This window comes from Haliaeetus leucocephalus, unplaced genomic scaffold, assembly GCF_000737465.1.
Source record: "Haliaeetus leucocephalus isolate CR32 unplaced genomic scaffold, Haliaeetus_leucocephalus-4.0 Scaffold51, whole genome shotgun sequence".
NCBI lineage: Eukaryota > Metazoa > Chordata > Aves > Accipitriformes > Accipitridae > Haliaeetus > Haliaeetus leucocephalus.
The window spans coordinates 3,280,214-3,305,598 of NW_010972487.1; the positions used below are offsets into that span (position 1 = coordinate 3,280,214).

General features: G+C 42.5%; 1 protein-coding gene across 4 annotated transcripts; it reads left to right on the forward strand.

Annotated features, from left to right (window-relative positions):
* Positions 1 to 75: 75 nt before the first annotated feature.
* PTCD3 (pentatricopeptide repeat domain 3) lies at positions 76 to 25,333 on the forward strand. Of its 4 annotated transcripts, none has more exons than XR_775027.1 (25): positions 76 to 170; positions 1,488 to 1,537; positions 2,641 to 2,680; positions 3,685 to 3,730; positions 4,489 to 4,557; positions 5,875 to 5,979; positions 6,409 to 6,532; positions 7,616 to 7,731; positions 8,483 to 8,556; positions 8,874 to 8,961; positions 9,055 to 9,115; positions 9,401 to 9,483; positions 10,157 to 10,301; positions 11,363 to 11,413; positions 12,376 to 12,459; positions 15,259 to 15,287; positions 15,815 to 15,918; positions 17,019 to 17,097; positions 17,191 to 17,281; positions 18,776 to 18,861; positions 20,092 to 20,240; positions 21,126 to 21,167; positions 22,699 to 22,857; positions 23,606 to 24,557; positions 25,240 to 25,333. XR_775027.1 is itself a non-coding variant. In XM_010577698.1 (24 exons), the coding sequence occupies exons 1-24, from the start codon at positions 76 to 78 to the stop codon at positions 23,679 to 23,681; spliced, it is 2,046 nt and encodes a 681-aa protein (XP_010576000.1). In that variant the 3' UTR covers positions 23,682 to 24,806. The 4 variants fall into 4 exon arrangements, 1 of the variants encoding a protein (XP_010576000.1); XR_775028.1 differs by having other exon boundaries at positions 23,606 to 24,056; XR_775029.1 differs by lacking the exon at positions 76 to 170 and adding an exon at positions 381 to 439.
* The last annotated feature ends 52 nt before the right edge of the window (positions 25,334 to 25,385 follow it).

Here is a 25,385-nt window from a genome sequence, read left to right on the forward strand (position 1 = left end):
AGGGGCAGGCCCCCCTACCCACCCCGCGGAAGTGGTACCGTCCTCCTTCCGGGAGGGCGGTGCGCGGGTGCCGGCATGGCGGCGCGGCGGCTGGGGGGCAGCTCCTGGCAGCAAGTGGTATCGCTGAGCAGGCGGTGCTGCTTCCTGGGAGGGAGGCGAGAAAACTACCGGTAAGGCTCTGCCGTTCCCGCAGCAGAGGGAAGAGAAGGGCCCGGCGGCGGTAGCGGCGTGAAGGAATCAAGGGAGGTTGGGGGGGGTGCGTGTGTGGGGAGTTGAGGTGCGAGAGGCCGCGCAGGCGCAGTAGGGGCTGCGCAGGAAAGGGCCCGCTCTGCGCATGCGCGCTGGTGTCTCGGGCGGGCTGAGGCGGGCAGGGCCGCGGCGGCATGGCGTGGTCCGCGGAGGGGGAGCGGCTCTTCCTGGGGTTTTTCCCCGATTTCTGGTGGGGTTTGCGGCTCGGAGCGGCCCCGGGAGTGAGGTGGAGCTGTTAAGTGATTCCTAGAGCGGAGTCTCACGAGAAAGCAGGTGAAGGGGGGAGGTTGTCTTCAGGGTTTGCCTCAAGTGAAAAGATCTCGCTGCTCTGGGTATTCTTTATAGGCAAAATATAACTCACATCAGGGATGGTAAAATCATAGCTAATAAATTTGTGTGGCATATAGGAACAGCTACAACTATGCAATATCATTGTAAAGCACGGGGGTGTGAATGTATGTGAACAGCATCTCCCTCGGGGTCAAGGTCAGCGCGGAAGCACGTGTGAATGCCACAGTTACAATAAGACTTCGGTGTTCGATTGCTTCATGAGGAAAAAAAAAAGTAATTTAATGTAATCTTCAATTTGTGTTAAAAGCAATAAAATGTGAACAATTGTAAGAAAGACCTGGAGCAGTGTCCTGTGACTCTGGACTGAGCACAGAGCAGCTGCTTTGCGATACACAGCAGAAACAAGTTTATGTGGATGTGCCTTCTACCACTGTGGTTATGTGAATGTCCTGTCTGCAGCTCTGTAGAGACTGGGCATCTGGAACTAAGCAGGGCTAATTTCCCTGCATCCCAGCTCAGGTCTTCTGCTTGTGTAAACACTACTCAGGTCTAAAATATTTTAGAAAAAGGTACTGCTTTCAGCTAGATCCTGCCTCTAAAACACAAAAGTGTCTTTTCTGATTTGTGTGCAGAATTTTCTTTCTAGGATGCAGTGATTTGTGAAAACTACTTTAAAGCCATCACATCCCCAAAAATAAAGAATTACAAATTTTATGTAATACGATTTTCTGTGTATAACTTCTTGTCTCTTGAAATTAGCACTTTAAGAGAAACATCAAATATAAGTTTTAAGATAATAATTTGGAGTTAGTAACAGTGCAACATTTCCAGTTACTTTTCACCTCTAATGTTTTAATTAATTCTGACCTGTATTACAAACTTTCATTAATCTGCTTTTGCTATATTGATGTGACTACCATAAATGCAAAACTCTGATTGGTTTATAGGTGCTCTTCTAGTAGTACAGCTCTTGGGAAGACTGTGGACAATTCAGAAGGTATGATGTCTTAATTACTAGTTTCTTGCATATGTTTCTTTAATCTCCAAACAACATAGTGTGTCAGAAGATAAAGACAACATGAACGCCCTCTTTCCCCTTCTTGGATTTTCTTTTGCCCCGTGTTCACTGTGCAGAGATTTTTGGGCTTAACTTGATTACCCTCACCACCAACCAGCTCTGTGCTCCAAGAGCATGAACTGAGTTGTCCAGTTCCATGAGCTGTCCAGTTGCTCTTTGAAATGGAATAAACTATAAAAATAAGGAGCTTTCCACCTTGATGGTGACAGTTTCCTTCACATTCGTGCTTCTTTGTACTCCTTACCATATTTCTGTGATGAGTTTTGTGAGAAAAGTAAACTGGGATGCTTGTAGCTGTGCTGCACATTGGAACAAGTTCCTGCCAGTCAGTAACAGCTCATGGAAGTATCAACACAGAAGCAGTGGGAAAGCGCCTCTGCAGACCCTGGCTCTGGAGGTTGTAATCAGGAGGTCCCACGTGCTCCTCTGTGAATGAATTTGCTAAGATGCTTTACTGACGACCTATAGCTTCTTCTTTTGGTATTGTCTTGTCTTTTTTTTGCTCTCTGGAAAGCTGGGCAGATTAATCTGTGGGGCGGAAGGAACTGAACAGTTGGTGTCAGGCCATCAGAGCAGGAACTTGAGAGGGCACTGTGCTGCAGTATTCAGGCAGGCTGAACTGGAGAAGCCAAATGTGCAGAGACAGCAAACTTGAAACTGGGGGACTAAAAGTGGGAAACCAAGGGACTGGTAAAGGTTGGGGCTCAAGCGAGAAGATACAGGATAAGGATGATTGAAGAAGCTTGGATGGGTAATCTCTTTGAGGGTACATTGGGTACAGTCTTTCTGAGGTTTGTTGACCATAGGGCCCTGATCCTGTCTTGACACAAGACACTTAAGCTCCCTGGCAGCCTTGTCTATTACCATTCCGGTAAATTGTGGCCTACATCAGACTGTGGTTTTAAAATCTTTGCTTTAATACTTTCAGCTGGATCAGCTTAAATCATGAATTTTCATGAGGTCAAGATTTTCTTTGGGCATCTGTTTGTTTCTAATAACTATTTTAATGTTGTTTTTCACAGTTACTCAAGAAGAAATTCTGCTCCCCCGAAAGAAAACCTGGTGAGTGTTTACTACTGAAATATCTCTCGACCTGGAAGAAAATCATTGTTAGACAGCTAAATGTAGTCTGTCCACCAAAGTTGAAAAAGAAAATTCAGGTTGCTGTATTTCTGGATTTAAAGTGCCACTAGTGGCTTTCCTGCTGACTGGGAGCTCTGGGAATATTCTTTAATATTCATTCCTGACCTTTATTTTAAAAACAGCTATAAGGACTGCATTTTTAAGCATAGTTCTGTTTCTTTGTAAAAGATCACATTAGTGAGAAGTCTGTAAAATGAAGTTCATTTGGCTCTCTGCATGTGGGTGTGCTTCTTTAAGCAAAATAAACTTGACCATTGATAGCTGGTTGAATAAATCCTGTTTAGATATAATGCAGCTGAACAAAAGCTGTTTTGTTGGAAGCACTTAAGATGAATTTGCATGACAGCAAAAACTAAGTTTATAGTCAAATGCTGTCTGTATGTAAACATAAAATAAGACCACCTTCACCTAAACACTTTCACTGGCCTTTCCTTGTTTGCTTGAAACACAACCAAAGTCTTAAGGATCCACAGGCACAGGAGTCCTGAGAAATCTGGTTTTGTTTCGGTATTTTTTTTCCTCCCAAGACTTGTCTTAGAGAGGAATTCGTGTATCCATCCCTCAGAGTTGGGGGGGCTCTGAGAGGAGCATTCTAGGGAATTCTTCCTGTGTCCCTTCCCTATGTACTTTCTTTGATAATGTATAATAAGGCAGGATTGGTAGCAGGAAATACACATGGTTTTCTGGTCTTCCTCAAAGTCTTTTCTTTTTCCTGTGGTTGTTCCAGAACTGTGACCATTTTTGCAGTTAAATTTCCCTCCCTTTGCAAAAAGTGATATTTCCTAAGTGCAGCAAAAAACATTTATTTCCTAGAACTGAAAATCCTTACGGGCCAGAATAATCCTGTGCTTGTTCTCCATACAATGCAATGCATACATTCAAAGTCTGCAACCGAGTATTAATGAAAACTCCTTTATGTTTAGGGATAAGCTGGCAGTTCTTCAAACATTGGCTTCTACTGTGAACAGGGTAAGTAATTCTGGTGATCACGGAAATAGGTCAAGTTGTCCATCTCATGCAATAGCCTTGCACTCTGGAGATTCTTATTTCTACTTTGGCCATAAATGAAAGATGGGACTTTTACATCGTTTTTTTATGGGGTTTTCACTTTTGCTTAACATGTTTTGCTGTGTTCCTAAAGCCTTATTCTAGTGCTAAGAGAGAGCTGCAACTATCAGCAAAAGCTCTAATACTTTGATAAGGCTTTTGCGGACACCAGGAGCACGTTCCTTTACCAATTCATCTTCCCAATCCAGACTGCCTCTTCCCAATCTCAGTCCAGAAAGCAAGTCTTGCAAAGAACAATGAGTGTCTACTCTTGCTAGGCAACAACTGTAAATGCTGTGATGCCATTCTTTAATCCTGTCTGTCTTGAGTTCTGGAAATTGAATCTGATCCTGCAAGTCCCCCCAGCTCCCCTGAGACTGTTATGGTTGGGGTCCTACTTGCTTTGCAGGGCACTTATTGCTTGCCAGGTTATAGTAAGGACCCTTTTGTTGTCACTATGTTAGCCTGCATGTGTGTGTATAATGGAAATGCTTTTTAAACTGTTTCCAAACAGGCTAAACCCTTTTGAACAAGAGGAACTCTTGTAAAATGGGCATCGGGTGGCGGTTATGATGGAAGTGTTCATTGTGCCTTAAATTCCATGAGGCGGTGTGATATGCCTACAGCATACCTGTGTACATAACTATAAATGTTTCAATCCTGGGTTCTGCTTTCTACAGGATCCTACTGCTGCTCATTATATGTTCCAGGATGACCCTTTTCTTATGCCAAGAAATGCAGCCAATTCTGTAAGTATTTCCTTTCAAATCCTTGATAGCTTCTCCCCTCCCTCCCTTCGTCTAGGCTATGAAAGCCCTTACCTAATTGGAGCCTAGTTTCAATTACAAAAGAAAATGAAGTATCAGATTTCATTCAGAATTTTCTCCTCTGTGTATTTCTGAATGCATAATGACTGTAGCGTTTCTCTGGACAAATGCACCTTGCACACACAAAGTTCTCTCTCCTTCCTGCCCTTGTAGGGACCTTCCAGCTGACACAGCTCTGTTAACATTCCTGCAATTTAGTGGCTTACCTGCTGAGTTGTTCCGTTTCTCCACGTTCTTAGTCCATCAAATAACTACCAACAGTAATTCTGAGGCATTCAACCTGTTAAAACTGTGTTTACATACCTTGGATATAGGCTGTGATTATGTGGTACTGCAAGTGTTGAGATTTTGTGCTTACAGTTTAGTTAAATTTGAATTAAATGTATGACTTAAAATACACAAGGTCATTTGTGTGTGTGTTACTACATGGACTACGTGTTATCAGTTTACTGTCCTGGCCAAGCTCCAGGAATTTTAGTTTACCACAGAGCAGGTATTTGGTAACTTAAGCTTATGGAAATAGTAGTACCGAGATGATAACAGAAAGGAAGAAGGAAAGGAGTCTTCCCCTGATGTTATCTTTGCATAGGATTAAAGAGCATGAGGCTGAGGCAGGAGAAAGCAGAACTGGAAATGAGGACAAGAAGGAACTGCTGTGTGTGATGTTAATTAGACTGTAGTGCAAAAAGTCTGGTACCTGAGATATGTCATGGCAGATCAGTGATGCGGCTATGATAGAACTTCAGCTCTGCATACCAGAGGTGAAGCTGTTGAGAAGCTGAAGGCAGCTGTAAAATGTGAAGAGTTTTAAAAGAAACAGCAAAGGAGGGTCTGACTTCAGAACCTGAGGAAAAGAGGTGAACGGGAATCAGGTGGTAGTTTTGGAAATGACAGTCAGGGAGAGAAACTTCTGAGTGCTGTAATTCTAAAAAAGACAGGTGCTTTTGAGCTTGAGGTAGTAGTGCAGCATTTCAGATGTCTGGAACAGAACTTTGTCCCTTGACTAAGTAACAAGGAAGTAAATTACAGTCTCATTTAAAGAATAGACATTCTTATATTGGCATAAATACCAGGATGTTTATCTGGAATGTTGTCTCCTGTGTGTGTTTTTACTAAGAGCTGAAAACGAAGCATGAATTTAATTTGATCTCATCGGAATGCTCAGTGTTATGGAAAATGTTTTTCCTCACTCTCAGCCTTTTAATTGTGTTGTTCTTGTTCTCTCTCATTCCTATGCAGCGTCTGTTTTCATTGTCGAAGGAGTCTGGGAGAAATGCTGCAAAATACATTATTAAGCAATTTCCTCAATATTTTGACAAGACTTTTGCAGAGCCCAACATACCAGTAAGCTTTTTGCTTTTCATTTTCATTGTATTTGTGCTTTGTCAGGTCATGAAATCAACTGTCAGACTGGTCCGAAACTAACATAAAAGGATAATATTGTTAACTATTCTACAGGCAGCTATGAAAGCAGTATTGTATTTCCATTTTGTTTCTGAAGTGAACGTTTTTCCTTAGGAATTCAATATCATATCAGGTTCTTTAGATAAAAGTAAGAAAAGAAATGTTGTTCAGATGTTGACTTACTAGCACGAAAGAGAGATCAGGATGTGTGGTCCTTCATCACCAAAAGGACTGCTATTCTTAGACTGGGAGGGTCGGGAGATTATCAAAGCGGTGTACTGGATGAAGGGTAAGGATATTTGGTTAGTGTTTTAGTGATGGTTTAGAGGAGGTTTGAGCTTGTGTCTAACTTGCAGTCTTTGCTTTTAGTGCTTGATGCCTGAGACTCTTACACCTCAGATTGAAGGAGTGAATGAGGAAGCTCTAAAAGAGCGTATCCACCTCAGAAGGGTGAAAGATTCTGTGGACCTGTTCGATCAGCTTGTACAAGCAGGTATGTGGTCACCTGCCAGATTCTGTGGTGGAGCTCTACTTAAATTGTGCCAAAAATATTTTAGTAGCTGGCACAGGCTATGGAGACAGTTTCATGACTATGTCGCTACCTTTCACAACTGACTCTGGTCTGGTGAGGTGGTTCTCCAGAATCATTGGGCCCTCCTTATCCACTGCTTGTCTGACATGTCACACTGGTGATACAGAGAACAGATGGTTTCCTGATCAAGAAGCAGATGATAAGGTGTTGAGGTTTTTTTCTTCTCTTCCAAAGTAGAATAACTATGATGCAGTAGAGCAGGGCCTGTTGTGGGCAGATGCTGTGTGACTGGGTGATACCATTCTGCCTGCAAAGGCCTTTGTGTGATAGCATATTGGTTGGTATAAGCTACATCTGTGCTGAGCACTTTGCTGGTGTCTTGGACTAGTATAGCATACCAGCTGAGTGCCCCTTCTGTGGACTTGCCCTCAATAAATGAGTCTTTCTCAGTTCTTAATGTGGACCTTATCTCTCTCGTGGGTGAACGAGGAGGAGGCAACAGAAAACTGTAACTGCCACAGCCTCTGAAGGAGGAAAACTTAACCGGGAAGGTGAGACCTTCTCATATCTGCTACAAGATGAAAAGGAGATGATTCCATCAAGTAGTTCTTTTCTTGTGTAGGGTTCAAATCTGTTTCATGGAAGGGGAAACACATAAAGTGGTCTTCACAGCAGGGTGTATCCTAGGAGTAGTTATGAAAAGCACTAGGAATTTTGGATGTTGTGTTGGGCTTGTGCTGCTTCACAGTTTTGGCTGCCAGCTGCCGCTTCCCTCTCCCACTTGGTTAGGAAAACTCTACCCTTTCAGTGGCTTCAGTAGAAAAACAGATACTCTAGTTCAGTGTTAAAATTGTCTCCTGCTATGAATGGGTTTGTGGAAGTATTAGTATGACACCCAGGTTTTACAGACTTGCTAGAGAACACCTTTATGTTGAAAGAGAACAAAGTGGCATTAACTGGGTGTTTGAAAGTTTTCTGATATGGCTGTAGAATGGTGTGTTCTTTACTTTCTCTGTGACTGTTGTACATCCTCATTGTCTATAGGTACCCCTGTATCTCTGGAGACCACAAACAGCCTTTTAGATTTGTTATGCTTCTATGGAGATGGAGAATCTACTCCGGAAAAAGAAGAACAAAAAGAGGATTTGGAAGAACCAGGGGTATGAAAAACCTGTTGATCTCTCTTTCTTTCTTTTGTATGTAGAGGGAGTGTATCAACATGATGTCAAGATTTTTGTGCTGTGACTACCTGCCTGAGAGATGGTGTGAGGTGGTCAGATGCAGTCAACATTCCCAAGAGATACAGCGGCTATAAAAATCCTGTGTCTGACCTAGTAGCAAAAGTAGTTTCCATAAAGCTGAACTTAGTAGCTGGAACCCTGTCTTGGCTTAGTTCTGCTGAACTGCGTTTAAATAACTGTTCTCACTGACGGCCTTGTTTTTATAGTTGCCTGCAAAAAAGACCTCTAGTACCTCTAGTGTAGATCAGCTTGTTAATTTTCTTCCAGTCTGAACTGTATTAACTAGATTTCAATGAAGTAGAGGGCTCCTTGTGTGACCTCAGAGTATCAGGTCACAGGGTACAGTAGTAGATACGTTGCACAATACCTGTCCCTGGGAAGACTTTTGAGGGAGAAAGGGTTTTACAGAGTATTTGCTATAGTCTAATGATTCCCACCAACTCCACAAATACATATAATTTACCTTGTTAGTATGTTTAATAACATAAACAGTATTCTTAATCTAGTTACTGCTTCCTGAACATCATAATAGAAATTATTTTAATGTAACCCATTAAAAAATACCTTTGGTAGCATATAAATTGCTGCTGTTGTTAACCAGATCACGTCATTTGATGTTTAATCATAACTTTGAACTCTGGGAAACTTACTTCTGCAAAAATCTCACCAGGTGCAGGCTTCAGAGCAGAAGGCTCCAAAGAGGCAGTTCCAAAGAGGTTCACAGTCATCAGGCTCTAGATGGAGGTATAGAAAATGTTGCCAATATTCCCATATTCAGTGGGTTGTGCACATGCATTGTTATTATAAAACAGCCTTCAAGACTTTTTAGCAGCCCATACTTGCAAGTGTTACTTGTTAAATACATCTGTGTTTGCTAGTCTTTTAAAGTGTTGATAGAAATCTAGTAAGTGATTGTAGAATAGCTCAAAATATCACAAGTAATATATTTGAATGTCAGCCCTTGGGAGTACAGCTCATTATTTTGTTCTGCACATTGAATTCTTTTCCTAAAGTTACCTTTTATTAAGTTCTTTAACTTTCAGCTTATTCATTGATTCTAGGGAGAACAACAATGCTGCAAGGATATTTAAGATAATGCCAGAGAGGAATGCACACTCCTATTGCACAATGATCCGTGGGATGGTGAAGGTAAAGTTATACTTCAGTGCTGGGAGGACTTTTTTCAGCTTGTGATATCTCACACAGTCATAGAGATTGTTTATTTTTTTTGTTTTTTTGCAGCATAGGGCTTTTGCTAAAGCTTATGACATGTACATAGACTTGCTGAATGAAAGACACAAGGGTAAGTGTCTCCTGGTTTTTGCATTGTGGTTTTCTAAGCAACAGAAGACCGTTGTTTGGTATATGAATATTTGTTTCATGGCAATGATGATTGGCGCAGGGGTACGGACCTCAGCTAGATCATGGGAGCTGAATGCAAACTGTTTATTTCAGTGCTGCTGGCATGTGGCCGGCTCACTGGAAACAGGTTTGCATGAGACTTTGCCAAAAACTGAGCCATGTTAGAAGAAACTGTTTTCTGTAGAATATAATTGTCAGTTAAAATGACTTATCTTACGTTTTCCAGCTGATGTACACACCTTCAATGCACTGATTACAGCAGTCCCATATCTAAAGGAGAGGTTCATAGAAAGATGGGAATTAGCCAAGGTAAGGAGGTAGAGCAAAAGAGGTGGGGAAGTGGTAAGAGGGTAGGGGCTGGTTCTGCTTTATCATTAGAGTTTTGCTGTTGTTAGAAGACTAAAAACTAGAGCTTTGTATGAAGATACTAATATCTGCTGCAAAGGAAGTACACTAGTTTAAACATACAGGCTAACTATTGAGTGGAAAATGTACAAAATCCAACCTTGCCCTTGCAGAATGGTTTGCCTTTTGAGAATGTACCTATTCCAAGAACTGCCTGGACAGAAAGAAATTGGGAAATTATGTTGGGAGATCAAACAAACAATTTTAGATAAAAATTCTTTGAATTGTAATTCATGATGGTGTCATGGAAATGGAATTTTGAGGGGTAACATTAGAGGCTCCGGTTTTAATGATATAACATCAGTAAGGAAAAATAGCATATAAATTTAAAAATTTCCTTGATGTTCTAGACACAATTCTCCAAAATCTAATCTGATGTAATTTTGTAGTCTTGTTTTTTGGTCAAATTAATTAAAAATTAGATGGTACTCCCTTAATAAATGGTCAGTTGAGGTAGAGTCATTCATTTGAAGGGGGTGAGAAGGTTTAGATTGAGGAAATGCATGTATACCTGCCTGAAAGCTGAACTGTGATCCATAACGTGTGAAGCCCTAAGGATTTGGGGATTTCGTTTAAGGTCTTTCTGAATCACATGGCTCAGCAGGAAGTGCAACCAAATCTGCTAACTTTTAATGCTGTACTGAAGACTCTGAGAAGATGTGGTGGTGTAGGCAGAAGTATGTCTCCATTGGTAATAAAGGAAATGGAAGCACTTGATATAGGTAAGAGAACCAGAATGGTTATTGTATTCCAGTGCCACCTCCAGAATAGTTAACTTCAGAGTTCAGCAGCAAACAACACGGTGATTCCTAGTTGCAGGGAAGAAGTCTGGGGCTTGTGGAAAAAAACATTTTTCACTGTGTTCTTGACTTCACTATTTGTTTCCTTTTGAAAGAGAACTGAGTAATAAAAATGTGTAAGTACTAAGCCATGGCCACTCAGCAAGCTAGTGCCTGTGGATTTCAAATGGAATCATCATTTTCAGTCTTTGTTCAGTGTTGATTACTAATTACAATATAGTGGGTGCACTTAGCCCCTTAGGTCAAATAATGAAGCATTCTGATGCTGTAGTCTTTTAGGTTAGGAGCATGTTTATCATTAGATTTTTACTTGTAGTTAACCTCTAGCTACTCAAGGACAGGTTTGTGTGTGCAATGGGGGAGTGTGTCCTGGCCCATAGGCTCTTTCTCAACTGGGTCCTTATTGTAGCACTGCTGTAGAAATAGTGAATAATATGAATATATATTTGCAGAAGTCAGCTGAGTCTGTTAGCTTCCCATAGATCAAGGAGATTTACTTCATAAGCCACCCAAGCCAGTTCAGGTCTATATATCTGCATGTCTACAGGAAAAAAAGGTTTTGATCTAGATGATGCTTTTTGATGTCAAATAAACATTGCAAGAACAGGGAATGCTGGCATAGCTGATTTGATGCCTTGTAGAGTATGCTTTGTGCTAGTGACATGCTTGCTGATACACTAAAGATAGGTTCGTGAGCAGAATGGAAAACTAGTTATGAAATATTTTTGCTTTTAATTTAGAGCAGGGAATCTCGGCTGTTTGCCCCATAGCAATATGGTGCTTCAGCTGGTGGTCCACCCTCAGATACCATCTCTCCCAGTTGTACGTGAAGTCTGGTCGAGCATTAGGGTGGACGGGGAGAGAAATGATAGAGTAAATTTATGCATGCTGTCTGACTGGAAGGGCTGGAGACTGTGAATTAGAGCTGAGGCGTAAAGCTCAGCTGAGAATGTCGAAGTAACTTCAGTGTTTTTGCTTTTCAGAGCCTAGCCTTGCAACGTATGATCATCTTCTCTTTATATTTTATAGAGGCGGTACGTGCAATATCAACTTGTCCATGAATGTGTCCTCTTTAACACCTGCTTTAAATGCTTTCCAGATGTGATGGGTGAAGGCAGTTGATCTATGGATTAGAAGACAACTTCTTATGTGTGCAACCCTAATGTTACCTGTGCCATCTGATTCTACTTGGGTGAAGAAAAAGCTACAGAGGATCGTAACCTCTTACAGGGAGGGAAGAGTCCTTGTGTTTTGAGAATGGGCAGAACTGTAAAGAAAGCCCATTTCCTTTCCGTTTGTGGCCACAAGTTGATAAAGCTAAAGAGCAAATGCTACTCAGTCTCTGTGGAGGCTGGATCTGACGACAACGCATGTGATTTCATAGACTGTGCCACTCACAGGGAAGAAATTGCACAGGGATTCTGGTTTTCTGCAACAGTTCTGTGCATTGGAGCTGTCTTGAAATATAGCTGTGTTAGAAGGCAGGAGCCTAACTGTTGGAAATCCTTTAGCCAAAAATCTGTGGGCATGGGAAGACAGTAGACACAGTAGTCATAACTGCAGTCCTTGTGTTTTAACATGTGGAGGAACTGCTCTGGAGTCTCTCTGGGTTTGGTTCCTGGTTTTTTTTTCTTGTTTGTTTCCTTTTTTAAAATATTTTTTTGTTTATGGAATGCTTTGCTTTTCCCAGTGCAGCCTTGTAACAGACAAACTTCCAGGCCTGTTGGATTACTTGCTAGAAAGTACTTTTATCTTTCTGAATCTGCCCTGTTAGGCTCTGGAAATCTGGCAATAGTAGGGCAAATTTTAGAGCAAATAAAATTGCAGCTGGTGTGGAACACCATGAGTAGGGGCACAGATAGGAGAATCATGACACTTGTTTGAAATCATGTTGCTTGTTTCCATTTCCATATTATATTTGCAGGCTGACACTTTTCACTAATGGAAGTGCTTAGCACAACTGAGATGTGATGTTTCTTGTCTCTTTGTCCTGCAGCTGATCTCTGCCCATCAGGCATCATCTCTGAGGTGCTAGATGACATCCAAAAGAGGAGTTTCACTCCCCAGGACCCTGATGATGGTATGGACTTCAATATGTCTGACAATCTGCATTGTTTAAGCTTGGGTGAAAAGGTACCTGTGAATTTCAGGTAGTTCTGCCCAGCTAGGAAGAATGTGTGCAGCTTGCTTGTATCAGTCCCTTCTCATACTTTTTGGGCACAAAGAAGAAAAAATTCCAGTGCCAGGAAGTTGTGCTGTGCATTGGTGCACTGGCTTCTGTGTGGAAGTAGGAGTGTAACCCATATGAATGAGCGTTTGAGCCCCATACAACAGAAAACACAAGGCTATTTACAAGACTAGTTTAAGGAGGAACATCTGCTAGCAGGTTCATGAAATGATACACGTCTGGTGAAGACCAGGTTTTTGTTTCAGTGTGGTGTGAGTTCCTGTTCTAGGTCTTCCTAATCCTTTTCAGAAAATTGCATGAAATAAAACTTCATGCAAAACGGAAGCTTGGGTCTGTAGAAGGGGTAGATTCTGAACATCGCATGTCTCACTTGCTGTTTTTGCCATTTGTATGTACACAGCTTTGCCCTAGGACATTCGTAGCCTTTCTGTACATACAGAAGTAGACGCAGCTTCAATCTGAAGATGAGTGCGACAGAGGGGTCTGTAGCTGTGCTGTGTACAGCATGGTGTCAATAAGTGTTAGAAGCCACTCTTTAAGCAGCTGACAGTCCTGTATATGATAGGATGAAGAAGCTATCACAGTGCATGCTTCAGGAAAACAGTAAGGAGTTGATTTTTTTGGGCCATTTAAAGGACAAAGATAGATTATGAGATTATTATGTTGGAGTAGTGTATTAAGTTATCCTATGTTAAAGAATTTTCAGTCATGGGTTTCTCTAGATTTACTTTGTTAACAACTCAGAGTTGGGCCACCACCGCAGTGAATGTCAGCTTCTAAAAATTTCTCAGTCTTATGTACCTTTTTACCACCTATTATCCCAGTCCAAAGTCTTTGTAATTTTTCATTTGATCTCGGTTCCCATGTCATTATCATTCATCATCATCTCTCATCAATTCTTGTGTCCCGGTTTCTTCTGAAATTAGTGGTCGTAGGCAGAAAGTCTCCGGTCACCACAGTCACTTATCTTCTTACACATCAAAGATCACCTTTGAATTTCTGAAAATCACTCAGGTTATTCTGTTAATTTATCTTGCTCTAAAGTTAATCACTTACTCCTATGTCTTAGGTCTAAGATGTATGATCCTTCTGTTGATTCAGCTTGACTGGATTTTAAGCCAGCCATGGTGAGGGCTACACATGGGACAAATAGGCAGCTTATGCATATTGTTCTATAAGCACCTGCATTCTATTAATCACATCTAAAGCAATCTCTAATCATTAGTTTTATGTCTGATACAATTAGTCTTAGAAACAATGAGGCTTAAGGCATTATTATTTTTTTTTTGTCCTTGGAAAGAAGCCTGGACATAGTCAGAATGTTGTACACCTATTTTTGCTTCTGCCCTGCTATGTTTTATACTGTTTCTTTCTCTGGCTCTAAGCTGCTGCCAGACGTGTAGACAATGACTATACCTGCTCTGCTCCTTCACACTCTTTACAGAAATACCACTGTTAGCAAAGGCAGTGATGATGGGCACGCAGATAAAGGCCTTGCCTGAATCATGGGAGTTGAATGAGCTTTTCTACACAGTGGTTTGAGAGAGAGAGTGGGATTACTCACATAAGACTAGATCGAAGCCACCTTGTCTAAGCAAGGTGCGTATGTAGACATTTTCTGCTCTTCTTCACTGTGGGATCCTTATGCTCTTTTGGTAGCTGCTTTCGCAGAATCCAGATTGACACTTTGAACAAAACTGAGCCTTCTTTTTCCTTAGTGTGTTGTTGCATGTGAATGGACTCTTACCTTCAGAAACCTCTGTGTTCCCTGCAAGGCCTTTCCTTGGCCCAGAGGATTCTCTAGGCTGTAGCTGAAGTGTATACTGAACACCCAAATAACACAAAAATGTTTTTTCTACACTTAAAAGTATTTAGTTAATTTATTAAGTCTTGCAAGGGAAAGGGGAGTGTATTGAATGTAGTGGTTTTAAGTAAATTGCCTTGCAGTTCTTCCCACCATTTTGCTACCCACAACTAGCTATTGTTTCAGTCTCTGATAGCATCCAGTGCCCTTACGTTTCCTTCAAAAAACCAAAAACACCTATCCAAAATTCACACTGCACAAATGAAATGAGCTGCTGAGCACAATAGTTTATATCCTTTGTCCCACTCTGGCTTTCTTTGCCTCCCTCAGGCAGCATCAGTCTCCATGTCACTTTGAAATGTCAGTTACAGAAACCAGAGTCAAAGCCTCACAAAACAGGAAGGAGACATTTTCAGGGGGCAGTTCTATGTTCTTGGGCAGCTCTGGGGTGTACTAAAGAGGTGGGTAACCTGTCTGAACACCTGTCTCTGTTGCATGTTTTCTCTTCCACTAGAGTTAATGGAGAAGGTGAAGTGACATGGCTGCCTTTTTTTGTAGCCTGCCTGTTAGACAAATAATGCTGTCTTGCATCAAACAAGAGGATGTAGCTTTTGTAAAACTGCCTAAAGTCAAACAGATCATCTGCTTAAATCTGTCTCTAAAAGCACGGCAGTATAGTTGTCTCTGGAACATTGGCTAGCGAAACTCATAACACACCAAAGTCTCTACGTATAAAGTGAAGATCCCTGCTATGTTGTTAAACTGAGCTACGAATTCAGCTTTGTAATCGAACATGTCTCGTCTGTCCTCTGGGAGGCTGGGTTAATGAGCTGCTCTATGTCTCCTTGAAAGTTTGAAGCTAACAGACTCCATTTTCTCCCTTTCAGCCAACTTTTTTACCACTGCTATGCAAGCGGTAAGTACCTCTTCCCTGCAATCGCAATCCTTTCGAGCCCTCCAGCTGTTTCAGAATTGCCTGTGAGTTTTCCAGCCTGTCATACAAGGTTTAGCTTTCAACATCTTCCCCTTTTTCACCTGTGTTCACCACCTCCTGTAATTCTCCTCCATAATTCTGCAGTTCTTTGCTTGATACGTCCTAAACTGGTAACTTGCATGCCTGTGATACATGCATCTCTTGCTAAAGATGGCTGCATAAGTCTCTGTCTTCTGTGCCCTACCTCCTCCTTCTAGTGATGCTGCAGCGGTCAGATGGTCTGCACACCAGAAAGTGTCTGTTTAGGTTAAAGCTTTCACCCACTGGGAGAGTTGGATGTTTGTCTCGACTAAATAAAAAATGCCTAGGCAGTTGCTGCATTGAATTGCATCCCGTTAAAAATGTTTGCTGTCAGCTCATTACTCTTCATACCTCTGTGAAAGTGAGTCTGACAGGGATGTATCAGGTGATACATTTGGTAGCTTTAAAATCTAACTCGTTTATTGCAGTGCTGTGATCTTAGGGATATCAAGCTTGCCTATCAGTTAAATAAGGCAATGGAGAAGGGAGACAACTGGAAATTCATCGACATGGATAGGTTAAATGCCTATTGGTGAGTGACATGCGGCTTACATTCAGTGCCTTGTGTATTGTTGTCAATTTGAATACAAACTGGGATTCGAACATTGCGCAGAAAGATGCTTTGTTGAACACCAGCTGGTTATTGTATGTGCAGTTTGGGAATTAGGTTCCTCTTAATTTAAAACAGTGATAGCTTAGGATTTATTTTCAGTTTGTGGCCTTGCCTGAACTGAATTAAAGTGTCTTGGAGCATCATTTTAGCTTAACACCCCTCCAACAACTATACCAACCAGCTGTATTTTCTACAATCCTGTTGCCCACTTAGGATGGCAGCTTAGGAGGTAACAACAAAACAGCGTACAGGTCAGACCTACCTCTCTGCATGATGTTGTAGAGAGAGGTTGCAGTGCAGCAGGTGTATTTAGGCAGGAAACTCCCGTGTAGTTCCACCATTTGATACTGTAATGATGGCATCTGAAACATCTTTACGAATGTCATTAAGTGCTGCAGTCACTACGTATTTAAATACTTGTAGCATACTGATTTAAAGAAAAGCCTTATTTAGGCATTGGAACTAGAGATGCTCCAGTAAATTCATGAAAAATAATTATCATCAAAGTAAGATGCAGTTTCAGGGGTGGGTTGATTCATGTGATTTTACCTTAGCCTGTAAATAAATCAAGGGAAATTAATGGAAACTAATTTCTTGGTGTAGGGACATTTTTCCTAGTCAGTGCATTGGATGAAGGTCCCAGGCTTGGATCGCAAACTTGCACAAGTAACAAGGTTAATTTCATTCACTTCTTAAAGTGGTTCTTAACCAGAGGTTGCATTTGAGACAGTTTCAGATACCTCATACCTGGCATTGGACAGAGAGATTGCATTTTTTCAAGATTTTAAAATGCAGTGGTCTAACTTCTAATTAATTCTGCCAATTACCTAGTGTCAGCATTAAGTTCCCTTATAAAAAATGCTACTGCTTTTTTAATCATATGGAGTATTGCAATCATACAGTGAAACTTCCCTGATCTGCAATAGAAATCTGATCAGAACACCATCATTTGCTGGTGTTTCTGTATGGTTTGGTTGATCTAATCGTTACTGAATTAGAACATTTTTCCCCTCCTCTAGGTCAAAATTCTTTTCATTGTTGTGTATGATGGAACAAATTGATGTTGTGTTGAAATGGTACAAAGAAATGTCCCCTTCGGTGAGTATGTGTTAGGGTAAGCAAGCTTCAAATCTTCAGCATGGAGAAATGGAACAGCTACAGTTTACTGAAATGATTCTCTTCCTTCATCAGCTCTTCTATCCAACTCCTAAAAATATATTGGACCTCCTTCAAGCACTGGATGCAGCCAACCACTTGGAAGTGATCCCTTCAGTCTGGGAAGGTTAGTGATAGCCACATGGCTACATAGGCAGTTTGTTTGATAGGAGTCAGGAGCAACACGAAGTGGGAGGTAGCTGGGAAACTTCCCAGCGCTCAGAATAGCCATGATAAGATGCTTTGGCATGAGGGATGTTATTTCTTCATGCAGTGAGGGGGCTGTTGTATTAGAGAAAGGCAGAACCGATTGCACAGGCTATCTGAGAGATCATGGTGTCACGACCCAGACTGGACAGACCAGGGAGTCGTGTGTAATTCGAAATTCCCTCGGGCTAAATTAAGGTGAAATGACACCAAATGATCAGTTAAAGATTTTATTTATGACAGAAGCAAAAGGAACTGGGGAGGCATGGTAGTAGGTGGCAGGGTTTCTCACAACAGGAATTGGCATAAGACTACTTCTGTAAACCGTGTAACCATAGACATCAATTCAGGGAATAAGGAGATCCCTCCTGTTGAGTCATGAGGTTCAGAGCAGGCCCCCTTGCTTTCCAGACTCCTCCTCAGAGAAGGGTCTAGGGGTGGCTGGATCTACTCTTAATCTCAGACTTGGTGAACGGTTTATATCTTGAAATGGATGAGGTATAGGAATTGTGGAGAAGGAAAAGGAAAAAGAGAAGAACACAGAGAGAGAAAAAGGAAGAGAGAAAGATTTCACCAGTATAGATATCCTACTGTCACCCAACACTGAGGGGACAGACAGGTTCTTGTAGGGATCCTTGCCAGAATGATGACAGCACTAATTTGTAGTTGCAATTAAAGCATTATTTTCTTAACAGGATTTTATGATTAGCTTAGCATAGAACTTATAATCAGAATTGCACAGGATTTCTATAAGCAGAATCAGTGTAGTACAGTTTTTTAAGTAGCATAGTACAGAATTTTATAGCACCGCTTAGCTTATGGTTTCTAATCACCTGGACCCTCTGCAGATCGTGTCAAATCTTAGTACTTGTCTTGTTGTATCAACATAAAAATCATAACCTAGCCTTGAAAAACATATAAAAGAATACGAGTCACCACTTAATTCTTGGAGGAGGTAGCCGATGGTGGAGGTGTCCCTGGCCACTGGTGGGGCAAGGGTCTCTCTGTCCAGCAGCAGTTCGGGTCCAAGTTCCCACTTAGGATCTGTAACTGCTTGATTTTATAAACACTGCTCTGTGTGCTGATACCCTTCCTGTTCTGTGACGGGGTCATCATCCACACCGGGCTGGCCGGGTGCCTGGGACCTTGAAGGCTCTTGAGCGGAGTGGTCAGCCTGGCGCCGACTTGAGGTTGGCAGGGAGGGGAAGAAGAAATCTGTTTGGTTCATCTACTTGGTGCACAGGACCTTCAGGGCCTTATAATGAGAGGAAAGGGAACTAATACGTGATCCACTTGGTCATAGAGAATGGCTGTTTGTCTTACAAAATGGTGTTGGTTATGGTAACCTTATTACTAGGAGCTGGGAGCAGGGGGTACTGGTCAAACCTACTAACTACTGCCTTTCTCTAAACAGATATGAAACAGCTGGGGTTTAATAGGAGACAAGACCTGTTGGAAGAGCTCTTGTCTTTGATGAGCAGGGAGCAGCACCCTGATGAGGTAAGGAAGGTGTTGTGGTTTAACCCCGGTAAACAGCTAACCACACAGCTGCTCGCTCACTCCTCCCCAGTGGGATGGTGGAAAGAATCAGAACGGTGAAAATGCAAAAACTTGTGGGCTGAGATAAAGACAGTTTAATAGGTAAAGCAAAAGCTGCGCACGCAAGCAAAGCAAAACCAGGAATTCATTCCCCACTTCCCATGGGCAGGCAGGTGTTCAGCCATCTCCAGGAAAGCAGGGCTCCAGCACGCTAAGTAACAGCTAGTTGGGAAGACAAACGCCATCACTCTGAATGTCCCCCCTTCCTCCTTCTTCCCCCAGCTTTATATGCTGAGCATGATGTCCTATGGTCTGGAATATCCCTTGGGTCAGTTGGGGTCAGCTGTCCCGGCTGTGTCCCCTCCCAACTCCTTGTGCCCCCCCAGCTCCTCACTGGTGGGGTGGGGGGAGGAGCAGAAAAGGCCTTGGCTCTGTGTAAGCACTGCTCAGCAGTAACAAAAACATCTCTGTGTTACCAACACACTTTTCATCACAAATCCAGAACATAGCAGCGTACTAGCTACTATGAAGAAAATAAACTCTGTCCTAGCCAAAACCGGTACAGAAGCTCAGTGAAAAAGTGGAGGTGTCTCCCCATTTCACATATGCATATGAACATATGTGTTCAGCATACAGTGTATGCAGCATACAGACTGTATTGAAGTGCTGTATTATTGTCCCTGGCCGGTCTTAGAGGTCCAATTCCAGTGAATATGCCACTACAGATTTCCAGATCTATGTGACCTTATCCAGGCCTGCTAAGCCCTTTGGATTGTCTTCAGCCTATAGAGAAACCTCAGATTAACACAGAAGAGAATCACTTCCTTATCAGAATTTGGAAGAGTAATCCAGTCCAGCCAGCCATATCTCTGGGGAAGCACATGGCAGAATTCAGGGATTTTTGCCAAAGGTGTTATTGCAGTCACTGGCTTCTCAAGCTGAGGAGGGTTAAAGGCTTACGCATACTGCAGAGGTCTCTCTACAGCTGTCCCTGCAAAGCAGTCTTGGAGCATGCCTAGTGGGGACAATTGTCCTGACAGAAGTGAGATTTTTCTGCCAGGAGTAACCACTGTTAATTCACAAATTTAAATCATATATGGGGCAGACCTATAGGATCTGTAGGAGGAATTGCTCTGAAAAGGTTATGTTAATTCTAGAGGTTTTGGGATTAATAGCACAATCTTTTCACAGATTCAGCTGGCATTTGCCAAGTGTGCTGAAGACATCAAAGCTGTCCATGAGCAAACCGGGAGGGAGCAGACCCCGCTAGAATGGACAGCCAGTGCACTGAGCCATGTCGCTCTGTTGTTTTCCAGGGCTGGGAGAACCCAGGACGCTTGGTACGTGTGTGGCCGTCATGAGCTCTTGGCTTGCTGTCACTGTAACTCAAGGCTTAATCACAAAAATGAAAAGCTAATGACCAGTTGCTTTGGAATGCTAGTGCAGGCAAAGGGAGGGGATAAATCCTGCTGGGAATGTGATGGGGTTTTTTCTTAATTTTAGTGTTCATTCTTGGCAACAAGTTACAGTTGTCTGTCTTAAAAATGGCTTAGGAGTTAATGTAGCAACTGGCTTAGAGCATTGTGCAGCTGCTTATGGCAAGGTAGGTTTGATTATCACTTCACTAAGCACTGCTGATTTCCTACAGCTTCCCATTTTCTAATTGTTAGAACTCTTTGGAATTCAAACTGCTAATGAGATTAATTAGGGTTTAATTAAACTCTTAATTAGAATTAACCCTAATTAAAACCCTAAAGAGAATATTTTTAGAACTCTCCACTAGCTAGAATTTACTGTCCTACTTGCTGTCAACTTGAAATACTGGTTAAAATATCTAGCTTCCAATTTAAGGTTCTGAGCTATTTTCTGTTAAATACAGATGTTCTCTTTGCACTGATTCATTTGAAAAAAAGAAGTGGCAAGTACCCTTCTAAAAATACGTAATATTTTAAAGTAAACTTGCCGCCAGCTACACTTTTTATTTTTTCTGCACTGGTTAAGATATTTTGTGTTAAACTAATCAATGATGTTAGCTGGTACACATTGCATCTGCGAGAATATGGCATGGGATCTGTTTCAGATCTGTGGGGAAGATCGTTTCATGAAATTGAGCTTGCCCTATGTTTCATTGGGGGCTTATCCAAGAGATTTAATATCTGTCTGTTACTGTGTTTTGCGGTGTGTTTGTTTTTTTTTTAATTATTACTTTGTTTTCTTCTGAACAGGAACATGATGGAGCGTTTCCAGCAAATCAATAGGATTCCCACGTGAGTACTTTTAGGTTCTGACTTTAGGTACTGAGCTTCCCCTTTGGCTGAGATGTTGCATTTCTGTTGTAGAATCATAGAATAGTTTGGGACCTTCAAAGGTCATCTAGTCCAACTTAAAACTGACAATAGTGGTCCATATTATATTGTTACTTCTGAAGCATGAATGTGTGTGTGTGTGAATGTGCCTCTGTCCCTGCGAACACAGGTCTTTGTTCATCCAACTGATAAGTTCCAAGACCTTTCTGTCTCAAAAAACGTTGAAGATGCAAAGGGGGGGTTTAAGTAAGTGGTTGATTCTTGAGATGTCATTGAATGTAGCTCTGGCACATGGAGAACAGTGCCACTGATGAACTTGGCATTAGGGATCAGTCTAAGCAGGACTCTTAAGAACATGTCATTTCCCATGTGCTCAGAAAAATTCTAATATGCTATTAACCAAGCTTAGATGCTTCTGAGGTGTCTGCATTTCTGAAGACAAGTTTATCAAGTCAGATCCTAAATCTTATGTGGTACCCTGTCAGGCTACAACAGTTAGCTTTCCTCAGGATTTTAGGGGGAAGATTCTGAGGTAGAAAACAACTTTCAGGGAATAGTAATGTATTTTGTTTGGGCATTTTTTAAATAAAATTAAATGCTTGGAGCTCGCCTAAGTGAACACCACAAGGGTGTGTGGTACCAAAGGCCGCTGTTAGTGGCACTCTCTGCTTGCCCTTTTCTGCAGACTGCCGCTAGTGTGGCCCAAGGGAGCCTTGACACTGCCAAGCTGCGTTAAAAGCCCGTCTTAATTCAGGGAATAGGGAAAGGATAAGAATTCTCCTTCTGAAATGGTGGTGTAGCTGTTGGTTTGTGGCTGCCATGGGTCATGAACGTAAAGAGAAATAAAGTGGTTTCCCTGCTGTTACCAAATGGATCAGAGGCTTTTCTGGCTGAACTGTCCCCTGCCTTCCTTTCTCTGCCAAGCTCCCTGTGGCACCAGCTGTGAACACTTACTTGTTTCCCTGCCTAAAGGCAAGAGAGGTGTCTCCAGCAGCTGTCACAGGTAAGGAAGGAGCAGAGCCAGCACTTCGACATGAAATAGAGCTGGCAGAGCAGTGGTTCCCAGTGCCCACAGACAGCACAGCAGCCTCTGGCAGTGAGACGCCTGCCTTTGATTTAAAGTGCTGTTATGCTGTTCCTTTACCTCTGCCAGCCACGTAAAACAGGGTAAGGGCCTGATGCGGGGACTGTAAAGAGGGGAAGGTTATTTGGGCTACTGCTAAGGTGGGGTTCTTATCTTCAGCGGTGAGCTGCTGCTCACTGTTTTTGTGCAAAGAGAAGTATTGCTTTCTGCTAGGACAGGAGTTCCCAAGCGCACCATGTTGGTATGGGGTGAAGGCTGACATGGAATTCCTGGCAGGAGCAGAATTGGGCTGGTTGAGTGATCTGAAAATCTGTCACCTCCTCTCCTTCTCTAAAGCACCTGCTGTAAGTTAATGGCCACCTCACCTAGGTCCCCATGAACAGTCACTCTTTGCCTTTGCTTTTGCAGTGACCAGGTGATGGATGAGTTCTTGAACTGTGCTAAACAAACCAATTGCCCAGATGAGGCAATTAAACTGGTAAAGCTGGCAGCATCCCTTGGTCTTCCTTCATCTCAAAGGCTTAAAAGCAGAACGGAGGAGGAATTTGTTCTCTCTGAAAAGCAGAAGTAAGTTGGAGCACTTCACATTACTGCTGAAGGTATAGTAGGGTGTTGGAGGGGTAGTTCCTGCGGAAGGGCTTCTCCACCAAGGTGGCAGAGAACTGGCTTCAGAATGATGTGCCGTTGTGTTGACTCTGGTCAATTCACACCCCCAAAATGGCCCCTCAGGTTTTGATTCCATGCTGTATCCATCCCACCTAGTGGGGAGGGTAACTTTCTGCGATGGGGTTAGCCTTATCCACTGCTCAGATCAGCTATCACCTTTCTTTCCCAGAATCTTTTCCTAGCTGGGTCTGGCCACCTAAAAGACACTGACTGCAGGCTAGTAAAAGCAGGGAGGTGCTACAGGACGGCCCTGCGTGTGGTTCACAGGTTTTTTGAGGCTCATGGTCAATCTTCTGGCCAGCCACTGTGGTTCGTTTCTGAGCTGATGCAGTCAAGCTCAGACAATGGGCTTAGCCTTGAGAGACCACAGTTTGGAGCCACTGGTCTGGTCCAAGGGAATGAAGAAATCAAAGTCCAGCACCCTTGACAGTTAGCCTGCCACTTTCTGGGCAACTCAGGTCGTCTTCTTTTCCAAAAAGAGGTGGGTGTGCTTCCACCAAATGCTGGGTGGACCTGTCCTTTGAGGGTAATAGGCATCAGAGAGCCCATAATGTTCTCTTTGGAGGGGGTTTCCTCTGTGTTTTGGCTATCTCTTTTCAAGCAAAAGCCACAATCAGGTGACTGATTACTGACTGTTTCACATCTGCAGGAAGACATTGGAGAGTATCAAGTCAGACAGCGACAGCAGCAATAGTGACAGTGACAGCGATAGTGACCGTGACTAGCTGTCCCTTTTGCCTTCCTCCCTGGACAACTAGGAGCAACCGCTGCCTTGACGCCAGGAGGCTTCCGTGAGAGGTGAAATTACTGAAGGGACAGCTTTTGGGAGGTGCTGCAGCACTGCTAAGCACTCCAGAGCATTCTGATACAGGACCTGCTTGGCAAGCGTACGTTGTCCTTGTTGGAGCAAGCTGGAAGCTGTCCTGTTTGATCTTCTTGGCAACTTCAAACACAGCATGGGCTACACCAACAGTCTCTTCCACACCACTACCTGCACAAGCTGGCTCCTGCCAGGTAGCTGCAGCCTGCTGAACCAGCTTGGCTCAGCTACTGGAGGGCTGCAGAGAGAGGAGTGCTGCTTCCTGGAGGCAGCGCAGCAGGTACAAGACTTTCACAACTTGAGCAAGACCTCTCTTGGACCTCCTGGGACTTAAAACCTATGCCAGATTTAATTCCTTTCCAGCTATCTTTAATGAACTACTTAAATATCAAGCTGACTCTGTATGTAAACACTGCAAGTAATGCAATGCTCATCACCTGTGGTGTTATTCCTCATCCTTTTTGTGTTTTGGGACAGGCTTTGGACTGTGGATGTTAAAAAGCTACCATCTGTACAGCTGGAGACTGCCTCTAATAAACAGCTGACATTAAAGCTGGCTGTGTTCTGGTAATCCCTGAGGAAAACCTGTTGATTACAAAGTGTTGTTGCTGCTCTGTGAGAAAGTACTTAAAGTTCATGCAGAATACAGCAATAAAGCTAACGAGGTGACTGTGAAGACAGATGACTGCGCTTTTCCATTCTCTGCCTTGCAGTTAACTGGCCCTCACAGCGTTGTCCTGCTGTTCTCAGATTGTAGAGGAAGCTTGAAGGTTTTTTTCAGGTAGTTATCTTAGGCAAAAAATGCCATCTTGTTCCTGAGAGGATTAAACCATATTCCAGTGAAAAGTAGTTAATAGATGATTGTCTGTCTTTGAAAAATAAAACCTTGATGTGCATGACAAGAACACACTGCTGTGGAAAGCAGCTTAAGGATAATTCAGTAATGAGTTTGGAAAACAACAGCTGCTAGAGGTAGAACAAACTGCAGCTGAAAGGCTGGAAGTCAGGTGTTCCTCCTGTTACAGGAGTGGAAGGGTTGCTGCAGAAAGCAAACATGCCTTTTCCAGGAAAGTGTGACTAGTACAGGTTAAGGGGTAGATCAAAGATAAAGCTCTTTGCTGTATTGTACCAACCATTTAAAACTGGATCAGCAAGGAGACAAAGCCACGGTTACTCATTTCAGCAAGTGGGTACTAAGTAGGTTGGATCAATCTGTCTTCACCAATGGTAAGAATCAAGGGAAAGGTAAGAAAGAAAGAGAAGGAAAGAGCTTGTTCTTTATGTGAGTTCTTATGGTTGAACTAAAGTCTGACTTCTAGAGAGAGGTACCTGGTCTTCCAAAATTAGAGAAGAGCAGGTCTGACAAGAAGAAACACACAGGGGTAGAAGTCCACCAGAATATGTGCTCTGACACCAGCTTAAGTTATGTCAACCTGTACTTGTATATGGATTTTTTTTTACAGCTGTACAAATTGATGAATAGACACATTGATCACATCAATGAATTCCTCCTCCTTGAAAGGAGGAAAACAGCTAAGTTTTGTCTTCCTCAGGTCTTGGAGAAGGGCTGTTCTTGTACTGCCCAGCTGTATTTGATTTTTAAACAGGA

Coding starts and splice junctions, on each gene's coding strand:
- PTCD3 (XM_010577698.1), top strand. CDS start 76: ATGGCGGCGCGGCGGCTGGGGGGCAGCTCCTGGCAGCAAGTGGTATCG. Junction 10,302..11,362: donor AATGGAAGCACTTGATATAG/GTAAGAGAACCA, acceptor TTTGCTTTTCAG/AGCCTAGCCTTGCAACGTAT. Junction 11,414..12,375: donor CTTTATATTTTATAGAGGCG/GTACGTGCAATA, acceptor TTTGTCCTGCAG/CTGATCTCTGCCCATCAGGC.